The sequence below is a fragment of the Scatophagus argus genome, chromosome 7, assembly GCF_020382885.2.
Source record: "Scatophagus argus isolate fScaArg1 chromosome 7, fScaArg1.pri, whole genome shotgun sequence".
Lineage (NCBI taxonomy): Eukaryota > Metazoa > Chordata > Actinopteri > Scatophagidae > Scatophagus > Scatophagus argus.
Window position 1 is genome coordinate 7,273,278 of NC_058499.1, and position 18,094 is coordinate 7,291,371.

At 42.7% G+C, this 18,094-nt stretch overlaps 1 protein-coding gene across 1 annotated transcript in view; it reads right to left on the reverse strand.

The window, feature by feature from the left end:
- tmem117 (transmembrane protein 117) overlaps positions 1 to 14,432 on the reverse strand; it is a 38,606-nt gene extending 24,174 nt beyond the window's left edge. The window contains exons 1-2 of the mRNA XM_046394838.1: positions 13,981 to 14,432; positions 12,211 to 12,518 (exon numbers count right to left, since the gene is read on the reverse strand). Of these exons, the coding sequence (XP_046250794.1) occupies positions 12,211 to 12,490 (280 nt within the window). The 5' untranslated portion in view covers positions 12,491 to 12,518; positions 13,981 to 14,432. The remainder of the gene's footprint in view (positions 1 to 12,210; positions 12,519 to 13,980) is intronic.
- Positions 14,433 to 18,094: the final 3,662 nt, after the last annotated feature.

An 18,094-nucleotide genomic window follows, 5' to 3' on the forward strand; every position in this document is an offset into this window, starting at 1 on the left:
AATTTAATATTTACATCACATATAATAGGAGCTGAAAGCTTTTATTTATTTTCTTCTTCAATTGGTACTGAAGGGTGGACACAAAATCTCTCAAAATATCTTTGATTAAGTGCAAAAAGAGCCTGACATAGCGGAGGCGGCAAATCGACAGTCGTAAGGTCTCACTGTTCACTGCAGACGGCCATGCGTTCACTTCCTGGACGTGCCGAGACCTCTCAGAGACTATGGAGACAACTACTGTAAATACAGAGGGCCCTGGGACAGACAGGGTGAACACATCTTACTTAAAGTACTCTCTGAGAGCAGGACTTACTGGCAGAGTCAATAAAACAAACAACGGACTGCATTATTCGGGAGGATGTTAATCTCTTATAATATAAAGCCTACTAAGGAGGGGATGCCATATATAGCAAAGAATATCCACAGTGTCAGTTTAAACTTCAGTAAGTAGACAGTATAAAAACTTTATGATTTACACATGTGATTTAACACATTTTGATTACCAATCATAATTAACCTATAGTGCCAAAAGGTTCAAGTATTCTTGGGTCAATATGGTAGGATTTTCTGTGACCGACACCTTACATAGCAGTTCTTGATTGTTGTATACTTTGGAGTATCTCTATGTGGTAGTTCTGACTAAACAAAAGTAGAGTGCTTGTCTGACACGGGGTTTCTGGAGTGTTAAAGGGGCACACCATCTACTTTTACATGTCAAGGTCAATTTACTAATTACAGGCAGTAATAGTTGTATAGTGTCTTCTGTGGCTTTGGAGGAACCATTTGAACAATACAGAAAACATTTGTCTGTCATTGAGGGTGTAAACAAAGACACTGTTGAACTTCATCATACATGTATGTATGGAAGTGTAGGAACCGATATTTCTGGACCTTGATTTATACTAAAAACCAAAATTCAGGCTGTCCAAGTGTCTGTTTTCTCAACCTCATATCCAAATATAAATACATTATATATAGTACCAGCGCATGGCAACCGTGGTTGTTAATCCAAGTGAAACACTAACGTGAAGTTAACTACAGTTACAATATAATTAAGATGGTAGGGAATCAAAACGCTTCATTAATGTCAGACAAGATCATGGTTTTGGTTTCATGAAAACATCAACATTAATTGCGATTCTAAATGCGAACACCAGCTTCCTGTGTAAAATTCAAACATGCTAGACACTCATCCATGACAGCAACCTCTCCACCCTTGTTTTCCACCTCACTACATATAGGACACAGTGCTTTTCGCATCGGCAAAGAACACTGGCAATGGATGTAAACCATGAGGTGCAGAATCAAATCTGGGAGTAATTTCTACAGGGCAGCAGGCAGTTCCTTTTACATTCTTTATGGGAGCACAAAACAAAGATGCTCAGCTTCTAATTTTCCTTCTCAAAACATAATATTGTAAGAACATTGCAAAACTAACTCTCCTAACCTCCTGCAACTGATTCCCAGAGGTGTTTCTGGAGTTCCTGAACCAGTCAACGGTATTCTGCAGCCAGTTTGAGAACGGCAAGTGGTATTGCTTCATCCTTCTGGTCCTCTTCACTTTTGCCCTTCCTGTGGGGATCCTGGGAAACACTGCAGCTCTAATCAACTACACCTGCTTCAGGAAAACCTGGAGCACCAGCAATATTTTCCTGTTGAACCTGGCTCTGTGTGACTCAGCCTGGATACTCACGGTGCCTTTGACCCTCTACTTTACCTTCCAGAGGCCGTACCTCAAAGACATAGAGATTTTCTGCCAGTTCAAGAAGGTCTCATTCAACATCAGTGTGTATGGCAGCATCCAGTTCCTCACTCTTATCAGTTTTGATCGCTATGTTGGGACGGTGCACCCTATCAGCTCTCTCCGCTGGTGGGATGTGGGCAAAGCCAAGCTCTGCTCAGTCTGCACATGGATTGTTTTACTCTTAAGTTCCATTCCTGACTTATTTGTAACTTTTGCTATTCAGCGACCTAAAAATGTCACTGTGTGCATGGACCACATCCAGGGCCCTTTTATCTACGTAAAAACAATGACCATTATCAGAACAACAGTAGGCTTCCTGCTACCCTTTGGCGGCATGTTGGCTTTTTACATCATGACATTTCGTGTTCTTAGGCATCTACCGAGGGGCAGAAGGCACAGAGGAGCCCAGCGGGCGGGAGGGAAACCACTGCGGCTCATCATTGCCGCCATACTCATCTTTGTGGTTTCCTTCATGCCGTACCACATCATGATCATCACTCTGGTGTTCATGAGGATCAACAACCAGGTTACACCATCTAACACCATCATCCTCTATGCCTCCTATGAGTTCTTTGAGGTCATGTGTAGTGTAAGCAGCTGCCTGGACCCAGTGTTGTATATTATGGCTAGTGAGCAGTTCCAGAGAAAGCTGCTGGCCTTGAAAAGAGACCGATACAGGAGGCTGTGCTGCAGAGCCAACAGGAGGGTTGGGGTAATTGGGTGAAGCCAATGTCTTGTTACCCTAAATTGCCTTTGCTATATCATCAATACACTCGTGCCCATGGCAGATGCTAATGGTACAATTAACTTGTCCTGAAGTAAGCTGGTGAGCTGAACTATTATGGAACTGTAATGACAGTTGTAAAGAAATTACTGTGTCTGACAAATTGCTATGAGTGTAAAATCAAGGTTGAAACACAAAATGGCATGTTTTTGCATTTCAAAAACATCATAAAACGTTTCATTGCCGATCAGCTATATAAATCACTTTGTCCTTTACATCTTCCAGTTCTGACTGAGATGTTGCAATGACACATATAAACGAGTGGGGCAGCCACTGTCATCATTAACAGTTAGTCCAAGCTGACACATTCAAATAGCTTTGTTTTATCCAACCAACAGTCCAAAACCAAAAGTAAAAAAAAAATCATTCTACAGAGATATAAAGCAGAGTAATACAATAAATTCTGACATTTGTGGATGTGACATCACTATAGCTTCATGAATGTCAAAATATTTACACATTAATGACACACTGATTGATTAACTGAATGACTATTTGAGCTCTAAATGTAAAAAAGTAGATTTTGTTTTCAAAAAGGGTTCCTAAATGTACTGACTTGCTCAATTACACACAAACAGGAGGCAAATTAAAGGGAAAACCTGAATAAATGGGTGCAAAATCTTAACAAATGCAGAATGAGTCACTGAATTCAGAATGAATCAGCATGAAAATGAAGTTTTCAGCCATCAAATTTCAACCCAATCGAAGATTTTGGACCCGAGTATTTGACAGTATTCCATCATCAAAACCAAATGAGGGAGCATCTTTAGGTTCCAATAAATTTATCCAAGAAATACTGAAGCTGTTGTGACAGCTCATTTACTAACCTCACAAACACACTTGGTCATTTTCCCAGTACACAGGCTTGAAAAACACCATCCTATTATGTATTTGCACCTGTTGTCCTCTTGTTCAAACATTTTGACTGTAGCGCAGTAAAGAGGACGCCACACATGGAAAATGTGAACAGAATTAACAATGACAGAAGTAAACACGAGGCCATGAAAAACCATCATTGCCATGTTGACTCCTGAATCACTTTGCACACAATATGTAGAAAGCTGAGATACAGAGAGGTGGCTTCTGGGCCACCGTACCAATATGTGCAAACTGTAAAGGCAGCTACACTCTTCGTTTCAATCTATTTTAGACTAAAGTTCCACTGTATCCTGTTTTGATCTAAGGCACTGGAACAACAATTCAGGCCACCTTAGGGATCTGAATGAAGCAGAAACACAAACCCAGAGTGGAGACAGTGCTAGCAATAGCCCTGCATAGATCTTAGCATATTAGCATACCCATTCATCACACAGTTGCTCTTCCACAGCGTCAAGGGGAGTTTGGGGAATAGCCATGACTACGGTCACCAGTTTCCCCAGAGCTGGACTCCTCTGTAACTAAGTGTCTGGATAATAAATCAGAGGTGGGAAGTGACAACAGAACAGTCCCCTCAGGGAGACTGCAGCGAGTAGTGCAGAGACACAGAGAGCTGGCTCCTGGGCCACTGTTCCAATGTATTCCAGTAAGCCTGTTAGATCAATTCATTTTGTTTTTTATGGCTTGGCTCCAGACCAAAGGAGTCATACATTGCAGGTAAATATGCAATTTCCTTTTGGCTGGTCTCCTTTGTTTGCTAACTCTCCTCATTACTGCTGCGTCTTTGTCTCCCAGTCTGCTGTGCAAACACCTTTGATTTTTGGCCTTTACTTTCAGCACACAGACATGAAGTTCACTCCAAGTGGAAGGCAATTTAACAATGTCTTGGTGACAATGAAAAATTATCTGCAGGTTTATCAAATGTTACGATACATTTGTGTTTTTCTCGGTGTAATGATTTTTGCTGAACTGGGGGTCGAACACAAGGTAAAAACCAAACTGCACCTTCACATTATTTGAGATTTTGCCCACTGGGGGGCAGTGAAACCAACACAACACAGGCATATTATCATGTAGCCAGACCATTTATAGCAGCATTAACATTCATTTAGAGTTTTGTTTGTGATCACCTTATGAATTTAAGTCCAAGATTCCATATATACACACAGTTTTGGTGTCTGTAAAAGTCTGGGGAAATCACCACTTTTAGTTGCTAAACGCTCCACTGTGTATATAAGCGAGTTGCTAACTTTGTGTCTGCAGTTTTGTGCTGAGCAGGCAGCACACAGTGGGTTTTACCAGGCATTAAAAATAACTGCATGCATGACAACAAACACAAACACAAACACAACCTGGTGGTAATGTTTAGTGTACAGTCTGGATTCCCAGACAAGAATAAAACCACACAGAGATGCATACCATCCTGAGATGCATCACAGACACTGACATCATAGAGATTTATGCATTAAGGAGGAAGTATAAATTCAGGCTGCAAGGTTACAGCAGCGCACTGACACCAGAGCAATCATACATTATTTACAGAGGAAGGTGACAACCTCTGAGGGCAGCATACAGAGGCAGGTCAGACCTGAAGGAGAGTATAAAACACACAGGACACTCTGAGGTTGAAGCCTGAATACTCATGAGGTTGATAATTATGTAGATACCTGCAGATCAGCTGTATAGATCAGACAGGCTCATGTTGCTATTTGTGGATTCCTTGGCAATACGCTGTACAGATGCCAGAATAATGTTAAATGTATTCAGATGAACAGGTGCCGAATTACATTGAACACAAAAAAAAGTCGATCGACGTACAATAAAGCGGAAACTGTTGATAACTGGGTAATTATTTAAGACACTGAAGACATATAAAGTAAAAATACCAAACATTCTCTGTTTGCAGCTTCTCAACTGTGTGGATTTGCTGCTATTCTTACTTATATATGTTTGTAAATTTAATAGCTTCTTGTACAGGCCATGGTTATCTCCCTTGACTACTGCAACGCCCTTCAGACGGCCTCCCGGCATGTGTGGTCAAGCCTTTACAAATGATCCAGAATGCAGCAGCGCGTCTGGTTTTCAATGAACCCAAACGGGCTTATGTCACTCCGCTACTCATCCAACCACACGGGTCACGTATGGTAGCCAGAATCAAAATCAAGTCATTAACGCTAGCTTACAGGGCTACCTGAGCGTTCTCATTCAGGTTTACAACCCTTCTCGGGCTCTACGTTCAGCAACTGAACCTCGTCTGGCTCTGCCATCCCTTCACACAAGGAACTCCCAAGTCAGACTTTTCTCCCACAACGTTCCACGCTGGTGGAGCACCCTACCAGCCACAGTAAGAGCAGGGGTGTCCCTCTATTCCTTTAAAAAGCACCTGAACACTAATCTCTTCCAACTGCACCTTCTCTCCTAACAACCCTAACCCTCTAACACCCCTTCACTCTCTCATGTTCTCCTGCTTTCTACTCCTACTCTTTTACTTAAGCACTTTTAATTATGTTTTAGCTCTAATTCTATTGTACTGGAACTTGTGACTCTGTAAGTCGCTTTGGATAAAATGAAGTGTAATGTAATGTGTAATGTTTTGGTTAGACTGATGTAGCAATACTTAATATGCCTTAAACAATAAACGTGTGGTTTAATGAATAGAAATATGTGTAAGTTAGCCTGTTAACCCTCATTATGATGTATTGTGTTGTTGCATATTTCTGAGCCATTTTTTTTTTTTTTTTTTTTTTTAATGGTAGATCCTCAATAAATCTTTCCACATAACACACACAGACACACTTAAAAGACAAAGAAAAAGAAGAAAAGAATTGACTGTACTGTAAATTTAGTTCAGTCAATAAAATGTGTTTATTCTGTTGTCATTTTTGCTTGACCAATGACTAAAATCATTAAATCATTGTCATAATTGTCACTGAGTTAAAAGATTAATTGTTGTGGTGCTACTATGAATACTACACATACTCTCAACAGGGACAATAAAATACCCAGCAGTGATTCACGCGCGCACACACACACACACACACAAAAAAAGAATATTAAGAACCCCTATCCTGTCACCCACCCATACACACACACACTCTTACCAGCAGCCACACAGCGCTGTACATAAGCCATCCCACCCTTTGCATGGCACAGTAATAGCATATGACAGAAGCCAGATGGCATCCTGCAGGCTACGATCATCAAGATCAGGGAAAGGGGCCTAGAGGCGCTACAACAACAGAGCACCCTCTCACCCTCTCTAACACACACACACACACACACACAGCTGAACATCCAATAGCGTTCACAGCGCTGTGATCAACAGAAACAGGTTTTCAGCTTGGCACATGTTTAGCGCTGCTCAAGCTATTCTGGGGCCTTAAATAACTCGTCCAAGTGGAGATGAGCAGTCAGTGTTTGATTGAATGTAAGAGTCGGTAATAACATGCAAAGTAGGTCCTAATCCGGTTAGGACTGCACTCCACATGACTCATGATTACCCTTCCATTTACCTTTTCGAAGTTGCAAAGCCTTGGAGAGAGATAGGTGAATATATTATGCTAATATGGAGACAGAAGCAGCATGTGAGAGAAATGAGAAGCAGTTTGACTTTTTCCATTATGGAAACAGGTCGTGAGATACTGCAAAGGTAGGCCCACGATCCAACGCTTTAGCGGTGCAGTGATGCATCACTGCAGAAAGTTGTCTGTGAGGCAACTGTAATAATAAATATTATGAAACACTAAATCGGTCATATTTGGACAACCTGAAAGACAATTTCAGTGCTATCAGATCAAAGATTCCTTTTTATGGACACACTGTGTTCCTGTCACAAAATTTAAAACAATCCACTGTTCGGGGGTAACGAAATCTCTAAATCAGCACCTCAGAAGTTTATTAACCAGCAGTTCTTTGTCTAATCCACTAAAAAAAATGTAAAAAAGGACAAGTTATGGTTTTACATGTGATTTTGTGCTGAACTATTCATTAGCCTGGTACAATGAAAGGAACAAAAGGACAATTGTCTTTTGTGTGAATTAGACGAAGGTGTTTCCTAATATTTCCGACAAGGTCTTATTAGCATTATACTTAGAACATTAGGAGAGGTTTGAAACTAAACGGATTTCACATGTTCTGCCTCCCCACCGTTTGACCTGTAGAGCTCTTGTTTCAATGCCTCATGGATGTTGTCACTTGAGGTTTAAGCCTCCTTCGCCGTCACATCTCCTAGACTAACAGATTGACATCCGCCAACTCAAATCAATAACTTTCTTAAAATCCATCTCGAGATCCATCTCTGTTTTTCAGTCTTTTAGTTTGTGTGATCTTATTTTCCTCGCCACTGCCGCCACACGCTTACTCAGTGTGGGGTTTTGCCCTGGGACCTGTTTTTCTCTGATTCTCTTCTTTTTGGTTGTTGCTTACACATCTGTAAAGCGTCTTGAGATAACTGTGTTATGAATTGGCGCTTTAAATGAAATTGAATTGATATGAATTTAACTGAATTGTGTGTATCTGTCAGTAGTGTTGTGTAGTGTTCAGTAGTGATTCGCTGCAACCTACAGCAAACCCGTTTGAGCCAATTGTGGTCAACCACGATTGGCTCAAACGGGTTTCTGGGCCTTAAAATTTAAAAAGGTGGCTCCACCTAATCCATGACTGTATGCAAAGCAAACTCAAACTGAAATAGATGGCTCACAGACCCTGTGTGACCTCAGATTTAATACAAACACATAATGACAGCCAGTCTCAGTCTGAATGACCAGAAGTCACTGGCTACTGCCTTCTCTATTAGGGAGCACACATAGCCTCGAGTGGCTGAAAGGAACAGCATAGGTTGTTCCTTGAACCCCCAAATGTAGTCCTAAATCACACAATCTGTCACAAACTATTTATCATCAAGAGTTTATTCTGTTTTTCTCAAACAAACAGAGGCAAACCCAGAACAATGCCTCTGCCTGTACTCTACCAACATGACTGAAAAGCACGAATGAGGATTGCAAAGAAATGGTTATGAGACAAATGGATTAAAATTTGTGTGGGTTTTTTTGGGTGGGAGGGGGGGTGAAATATTGCGGGAAATACAGAAAAAAAGAACACACTAAATCGCTAGAGGGCAGAGGAGGTGTAATTTACTATAAAATGTTTTTCTAGGTCATCATAAATGATAAATGGTGCAGGCGATTTGTCAGCTTTCAGAAACAGTGACTGTCTCCATGTTTGTGACAAAATGATCCCAAGTTAAGCAAAGCTGCAAACTGCATGAGCTTCAAAATGACTCTAGTTATCAATGGAAGGCATTACATTTGTTAAAAAGACATCACAAAACAACTCCTGAAAATGTAACTGCAGGAAATACTTTCAACAGTCGCAGATTATTCCCCAGAGTATTTTTGCAGGTACTCAAACCTTTGCATGGGCTACTGTTCCTATCCAAAAGTGTTCCCACTGCCCGCCCCCATAGCTGAGAGCAGAGGAAATAGCAGGTAGAGATTTGCAGGGCTTTAGAAGAGACATCATGATGTGCAGTAGGTGGGCCATGTGGGCCTGTGTGACAGATCTATAATAGATGATATATTTTACAGCGGCCCGGTTCTACAGTACAGCTCTTATGTCCTACCTGAGCTGTGATTACATAACTGCTCCACATCAGCCTCCCAACCACAGATTCTCTTCATCTGTCCTTTCTTACATGCTCAACTCTTGAAAGTACAAACAAACACACACACACACACACACACACACACACATACACATACCATCTGTTAGGAGGCTTGTTGAAGTGCATTAGCTGTCCCTGGCTTCAGGGTGAACTGCGCACATTTTGTACTGTATAACCTTAGTCAGGGTAAGTGTATCGGACCTGACCAAGAAACATTGGGCCTTAGTAGTAAAACCTCACTGAGAGCCGACTAAAGCTCATCAGATGAAGTACCTACTCTACCACTATGCGTCACACAAATGAGTAAATGCTGGTGGAGTAATACATTGAGGTTTTCGGGCTTGCGCCTGTATTGACTGAAAAATACAATTTTGAGTTGTTTTTTTTTTTTTAAAAAAGTTCAGTTCACCTAAATTACTTGAAACATTTGACCAAGCTCTGCTGGTCCCTTATCACACAGATAGTAGTCTAAACTTTCAGTCAGTGAGTCCTCACCAGAAAGTTATGAGACTGGAGGAGACTAGAGGAAGTCACTGCTCCTAGCATCCAATAACACCGAAACATAAAGTTTAATGCTGGCCATGCTAGCATTTCTCCACAGTCTGATGCTAAGCTAAGCTAATTATACCCCGTTTCTAGCTTCATATTGAATGAGTCATATCAATATTCTCATCTAAACCTCAGCAAGAAGGTGCATGTTAGTCAAATTGCTAATCAAACCAAACCTTTCTGCATGAATAGATAACTTAGAGGTAACTTATTCTTGTAACTGCCAAAAACAAACCTTTGCAGTTTAACATAATGATACATCAGTGTTTGGCATCCGGTCTAGCTGGTGAAACCATTTTTGGTGCCCAAAATTATCAATATGCACAACTCGAGTTGTTGTCTTGTGAATTTCCATGTTGCATTATTTTGTATGGGCCCGCTACATAGTTTGTAGATGAATAATGTATGATATATTGTATTACAGACCTATTTATTTGAAAAGAGTATCAAATTTACTCCTCTATTTCAGTCTTAGAAATCTCCAAGGACCTTGTATGTATACACCATCAAGTAAACTCATGTGAGGTCCTTATCCAGAGGACAAGAAACTCGGCCATGGATCCCAAGTAAAGAAACACTACATGCAATTAATTGATTGCATGGCCTGTGGCCACAGGAAAACCACAGTCCTCAAAGCCATGTTCCATTTCCCCTCTGTATTCTGTAGAAAGTATCATATCATCTTGCACTTTTGGCTTTCTATCTATGCTCAGAGAAGATGATCACTCACAAAACTACACCCCCATCCTTCAATTATAGTCACTAATGGTTCATTCCATGAAGATTAGCCAGGGTGGCCAATAATATCCGGGCCTAAATGAGTTGTGAAGTGAGAAGGAAATGAAATGTGTGAGTTGAATAGGAAGCACTGAGAAACTGCTGCACAGTTTAAACAAACGAAGGGCTGATGAGACTGGAGTCACAGTCTGATGACTGTGGAGGGAGAGTCAAGCTGACAAGAAGGCAGCAAGAGAGAAAAGGTTGGGAGGTGAGAAAGATGACAAGTGGGTGAAAGAGAAGAGGAAATACATCGAAGAGGTGTGAGAGGTGCAGGAAGTGAGCAACGTGAGCACTGACTTTAAATTATGAAGCATATGGAGCTGATGGATGTTGCATTGCAGAGATTCTCATCCTGTCATAACATGTCATGAAAAGCACACATGTAGTTGAAAACATTAATTAATGATGGCTTCATTCATGACTTACTTTGGTCCATTACTGGGACACTTAAATGCAAGCCAAGCAGTTCTAACACAGCACTGTCACTGCAGACATTTTGATTTGCTACAGCAGCATTGTTAATAACGACTCTGCTCCATGGAAACATCCCTGTGAGCCAGTCCAAAGTATGCATGCAAGATACTGGGACCCTGAAACTGACACACCTACATGTAATGTGGCCATTATTAAAGGGTCTAAATTACTAATTACTAAAGGTCCTCCAACATCTAGGAGAGCACCACTACATCTGTGAAAAAAGTTGTTTAAAGTCATTTGTGGTTCTGAATGATGCAGTGCAAAATCAGAAAAAAAGCCTCAAGTGATGTCGCTTGAGTCCGTCTTTTTAGAAAACCATCTTTTGTGTCAGCGTAAAGTGTCGCTACTTTGAAACAGTCATACTATTTCTCATACTATTTACACCTATGCTGCACCTGCACATTTACACTCCTATACATATACATATTTACTATTGTCTGCCATTTCACTTCTTTTATTGAAATGTTGTCCAAGGACAACAACAGATTGAGAAAAGTTTGTTTTTTGTTATTTCCTTGCTTTCTTTCTTTGTTGGCTCTGCACATGCAAGTGGACAGAATGTGTGAGTAAGTTGTTCATCTTTGCGATGGGTTACAAGCCAAAATGTTCAAGAACCACCAATCAGATACAAGCAGGAACGAGCCCATAAAAGTCACTTAAACTTCTACTGTATCAGACACTTTTTGCCTCCAAACATGCATTACGAATTTATATGGAAAATACATCCGTTCTGCAGCAACTCAGCACATAAATCTCCAACTAGTCTCGACTAATAACATTTTCTTGTTTTTGATGCAGTACCAATACACTTGAACCTTCAGCTGAATGATTAGTTACATGATTTCAGTCATTTTATTTCCCAGTTTCTGCTTGTCTTTTGTGACCAAATGTTTTAAATATATCAGGTGTTGGTCCAACAAAACAAGCAATCAGCAAAAAAGGGCAATTCTCACTATTTCACTTCACTTCATTGACCAATGAATTCACCAAAGCAAACAATCAGAAGCTTATCTGACAATGACAGTAATTGATAGCTGCAGCTCGATTTGAACCAGTGTAATAAAAAACAGAACAGAGGTAGCAAATAGAGTTTGACCCAGATCTCATGATGAGCGAGAAGAAAGGTAAAAAAGAGAAAGTGGACGCAGGATCATAGATACAATGATGAGAGCTGATTGTAAAGACTAGATCTGATTGCTACTCAAAAGGTGGAGCATGAGTGTAAGGTGCTTTTCACTGATGAACAGCCACAACAAAAACAACTCAGGAGGAAGATTCCCTCCCTCAGCAGAGCCATTACTATGCACATTCCACTGCATTACTGTGCGCATGACCTACCAAAGAGCTGGCGGTGGAATATAAACTTCCCGGCTAACAGGCCAGTGATTATGGCCAGTATCCAGCACACTACTTTCAGGATGTTCCATCCGAGGCCCGGGTACTTGTTGAACAGGAAGGAGAAGCAGTTGCCCACCACAATCATATGTGCCTCTGTCTGACTGTGGGAGACGGGGTCCTCGGCGAAGATGAGGAAGTTGAAGAAGGTGACAAGGTAGGCCACGATGAGACGTGACCACGGGTGCTGGAAATAGTAGCGAAAACGGGCATCTATTTCCATCCTGCTGAGCCCCCCAGCTACACTACACCTGGGAGTCAGAGACAGAGACAGAGAAAGAGAAAGAGAAAGAGAAAGTGCTTCTTTCAGCCAGATTATATTACACTGAAATCATCCAGGCAGATTAGGGTGAAAACATCCCTTACACTGAGATTAGTGGTAGGAAAATAACTGAGGTTTGGTACAGATTTGGATTATGCTAAATTTAGACAACTCCGATAGCAGCAACAGTGCCAATAACATGGAGATTTCCGTGCAAAGGTGAACTTTCCCATCAAAGATGACAGAAGGGCCTTTGAGCTGCTCCGTTAATGGTGTCAGTGGTGCCACCAATGCAATAAAATAAACTGCATGACAAAAAGTTAAGAATAAGCGAAAAGCTCATGTGTTAACTGGGCTGACTGCAGTGACTGAGGCGTAAGCTTTAGCAGTCAGTACAACAAGTTGAGGTGTCAGTGTCATACCTGGATGAGGTGGAACCTTGAAGCGCTTAGCTGTAAAGTGCTGGCTTTTGAGAGGCTTATCCTTTCAGCCTGTCTGCACTGTGCTACCCCTCAAACTGTGGCAGCATTAGGCCGATGCTTCGCTCTGGAACACCTACCAAGCAGCACTTGAGCAACTTCCCGACACTGTTCCCCCTCTGTATTTTTAAACCCGATTATATTCAATCACCCATGAATTCCCGTCTGAGCTCCGTCGCGGTAGCCCCCTGTGACTGGACTGAACTTCCCAAAACAGACCCCTGCTTTGACACGGTTTCCTAAAATATCCCACGGTGGGCATTTGGAGTGATGCAATGGCTTCAGGAATAGAGCTGTCACAGTGGAAAACCCATGAGGTTATTAAATTTCACCAGCATCGTGTTTGTCTTGTCATTATGTGCCACCTCGGGTGTTGCTAAGCTCCACTAATAGAGACAGAATCGCTTAATTATCCTGGTCTTCTGTCATTATCCCTGTGCCTTATGGCGGGAAAGCCCCCGACACCCACGGCGAGGGACTCAGCCAGAGCACCCAAAGGACCCCCAGTGATAACAGGAGAACATCAAACACTACACAGAGAGGACTCAACAGCCTGAAGATGGGAATGCAATGAAGACCGCAGCTGGATTTGCAAGATCTGTGATATCATTATCTTCATCACCATCCTGCTCATCCTCTAAACTCCCTGACTGTACTCTAAACTATGAACATTTTGTTTGTACTGTCAACCAGAAACAGTCTTCAGCTCCTACAGGAAAGACCAATTTATGAATGGACTGAAGACACTTAAGCCTGTGACCATACACCCACACATGCCACCACAACTGGTGACGCCAACGTCACATCAGTACATATCTCGGAGATAACACAAGCCGGACTGGAATTATCTGATTACACAACTTATATGTCGATGCACCTAATCGGATCTGGGACGGCCGAAATTCGTGCCAAGTCCTCCCTGTTTGCACCTCGGTGTTTTGAACATGTGCGGTAAATCAGTCAGCAACGCACCTGCTCCACGCCGTTTATCCTCTCGTTCGACGACAGCCTGGACGAGAAGCCCCGTCACCCGCACCCGCACGGCTTTCTTGCCACATCAAGCCGACAGCGGCGCTCTAATCGTCCCAAACACGAGATGATGCGGGAAGGCTGGAGAGGAATTACCCATGCGACCTGTTGTTGGTATACAACAGAGGTACCCCCAAATCCCCTGCCATTGTGCTGGACCGTCCACGCGCCGGGCGGGCTGGCTCAGCCGGGCGGTGCTTCGTCAGGAGGATCCAGCCGGAAGGTGTAGTCTGTGGGATGTTAACGGAGCGGTGGTGGTGGTGCTGCTGCTGCTGCTGCTGTACAGTGGATGGAGACAGTAGAGTCCACACGGCACGCATAGCATCAGTGCAACGCTATGAAGCCGAACACGTTGATTCACTAGCGACAAGCAAGAGCCAGCACAAATATACAACTTCCGCTCACATCTTTCAAAATAAAATAAATGCAGACGGGTGTCGGTAAGAAATAAAAGTATAGTGGCCCTTTGTCACTATCCGCGCACGCTGGTTGTTTGACTGGCTTGTACGCGTGCCTGTGTAGGTGTATGCAGGTGTAAATGCATAACACAGCCAATGTCCAAAACACTGCTGATTGTACTTCAGGTTTATTAGGCTTCACAGTCGACGCAAAAAGTACTCACTTTAACCATAACAATTATTCTGACCTGAGAAGTAACACCATGGCACGGTCAAAAACTGTGTGGATTCCCCAGCGTGCACCACTACCCTGATTAACCCACCTCCCTATATAGATACAAACCATGGCCTAATCAAGATACTGCCACCTACTGGCAGAAATGCATACAACACTTGTGAACAAAGAAAATAACCAATTTGGCTCCTACACACCGGCCCCTAATTGTTAATGGTGTGTAAGCATAACAATTCAACAAACAAAAAACAAAAGGAGCCAAATGTTCTTGAGTGATACATGTACACACATCATATCCTATTAGTGCATAAACCAATTAATCATCACAGGCTTTAAAGAGCAGCCAAGAGCCTCGAGGAGCCGTCAAGTCCACCACTAGGACGATGTCCCCAGCAACAAAACTTCTTTTCCTCTGGTTCCATTTCTGAGAGGTATTGGACCTGTCTCCACCGTCGCTTGACATACAGATCTTGCTTCACAAACAGTCCAGGTGGTACAGCAGGTTTGCCCTTTAGGAGGAGAATATGATTGGGTGTAAGAGGTTCAAGGTCGTCGTCATCATCATCTTCAGACTCCTCTTTGGCAGCCTTGGCCTTTGTAGGTGGTTTAGCTGGAGCAGCCTTCTTGGGAGGTGGGGCTTCTTCCTCTAAGTCCTCCTCATCATCAGATGACTCCTTTGCAGGCTGAGCTTTCACTGCGGCCTTGTCAGCAGGTTTAGCGGCAGGCTTGGCTGCTTTCTTTGGTGGGGGAGCCTCCTCTTCAGACTCCTCATCCTCATCATCATCGTCGTCGTCCTCTTCCTCCAACTCCTCAGCCTTTGCAGGGGCTGCCTTTGCTTTAGCCGGGGTCTTTTTTGGTGGGGGAGCCTCCTCTTCAGACTCCTCCTTGGAATCATCATCATCTTCTTCATTGAAGTCATGCATGTACTGACTGGTGAGCATTTCCTCCAACTTCCTCACAGAGATCCTGTTCACTGTGGCAGAGGGAAACTCTGTCTCCAAGGCACCACTGCTTCCATTCAGTGGACCATTAACTACCCATCCCAACACAGTTTTAATAGCGTACGGGCCATTCCCGTGGCTGTTGATGACCTCCCATGGTTCCAGCAATTTGGGAGCGTTGATTCCTATCAACAAATCAACATTTGCCTTTATGTGTGGGATGTGAACGTCCGACAAGTAAGACCATTTATCCAGTTCCTCAGTTGTTACTATATTATTAGTGGTGACTGGCATTTTCCTTTGGCTCAAGACCTCTGGAAGACTATAAAAGTCATTGCACTCTAATCCAGCCACCTCCAAACCAGTGATGGAATAAGATGGAACAACAGTCTCCTGGCCCATTGTGTTCAACAAAACACTGGTTCTTCTGCCTGTAATATTCAGCCTCTGCATTAGATCTTCAGAGCAGAACGTGGCAGAGCTACCAGGGTCCAGAAATGCATATGTTTGTATGATGTCACATCCTTTTACAGACTTCACTCTTACAGGAAGAATTGGGAGAACACAGTCATCCTTACCGGCCCCTGTATGCCCACATGTTTGGAAACAAGCTGGTTGTTTACTCAGTGGGCCCTTTAGCTGTTGTGAAGCTGGTTGTTTCTTTTGCTCTGGAGCAGGTGGTTGTCTACTAATGTGCAGCACAGTGGGATGAGTTTGACCACAGACTTTGCATGTCAAGCGCCTCTCGCATTCCCGACTCATGTGACCATCACATAAGCATGCAAAGCAAACTCCCTTTTCCTTCAGAAGTTGAATTTTCTCCTTGTGTCTTTTCTCATTAAACTGTTTACACTCCTCCAATGTGTGACTGTATGAACAGCAAAGGCATCCTGCTTTAACTGACTTTCCAAGCTCTGCTGGTGGCTCCTCCTCCCTTTCTGACAGGGTTGTAGATGTTACAGTGGTGGCAACAATATTTCCTTTCACCCTGTTTCCAGGATAAGACTTAAACTGGGTGACAGTCTTTGTGCCAGCCGCACCAGATACAGGATCTTGGATGTCACCGAACAGAGGATCAGAAAGGATTTTAACATGACGCTCCACAAATACAACCAAGTCTGCAAAGTGAGCTCTCTGCTGTGTCTGTTCCATGATTCCATAAGCGATGGATCTCCATTGTTCCCTCAATTTGTATGGCAGCTTTGCAAGAATGGCTCTCATATTTGCAGGCATATCCAACTCTTGCATATACTCCAATTCCTCCATTACATTACAGCAGCCACGCAGAAACAAAGAATATGCTTGGAGTGCTTTAACATCTTCACCCTTTATGGACTGCCAGGCTAGAACCTTTTTCATATAAGCATTAGCAATTTTATATTGATTTCCAAAATGCTCCTGCAGCAGGTCCTTAGCCACTGCATAGCCGCGATCAGGAGCCAAGTGCTGGCAGCTACGTACCAGTTGTTGTGGCTGTCCTCTGGTAAATTGTTCCAGATAGAAAAGACAATCTGCTGCTTCTGCTTTATTCTCCACTCCTTGCTCGAATGCTTTTATGAATGCTCTGTATTGCAAAGGGTTCCCTTCGAATATAGGAATGTCTCTCGGCGGCAGAGATCTTGCAGTTTGCTGTTGCACCAAAGCAGCTGTTATTTCGTTTTGTCTGTGCATGATGGTAAGTATGTCCTCAGATGCAATTTGATTTATGCAAGGATGAGTGAATTGATGAGTGATTTGGGGTTGACGGATTTCCTTGTTTAATTGAGAAGTTGTCATTTGACCTTTAAGTCGGTGTGAATTTCCCATGCTTTTCTGGTGGTCATGCATATTGTAGTGATGTTCAGAATCTGTTTTAAAACTAGAGCCACGTTCCTTTGATCGCACATCCAGTGGTTTATTTGGATTTACTGAACACTGTTGTTGCATCGACTTCCACAATCCAGGCTGATATTCATTTGCCAAAGACTTTAACACAACCACAGACCCATTTTTCCCTTTTTTATTTTCCAGGTAAGAGCCCATTGAATTTTTGAATCCTGAACCAGCACTTCCCACACCAGAGGATTGCAACACTGCCAACCTAGCATTCGTTGCAGCTATTTCCACTTCCAAGTCAAGCTGTTCTCGTTTCCTCCTCAATTGTTGCTCCTGCTCCTCCAATGCGTGTCTTTCCTTAAGAGCTGAAGCACGGGCAATAAGAGCAGCTCTATCTGCTTCAGCCTTTATGCGTGCTGAAGCAGTGCTTGATCCTCCACTGGCTCTACTTCCTTTACTTGAAGGTTTGCTTTCCACATTAGAAATGCTATCATCTGGGCCAATGTCATCCACCACCAGCCCAGTTGCATGTTCATTGTTTTCACTGCTTGTGACATTTTGATTGATACCAACCTCATTGTTTGTAACACCAACATTTTCTTGTATATTACCTTCCAAGTTTGAAACCCACATTTCTGCATCATGAAAACATTCATTTAAAGACAGAA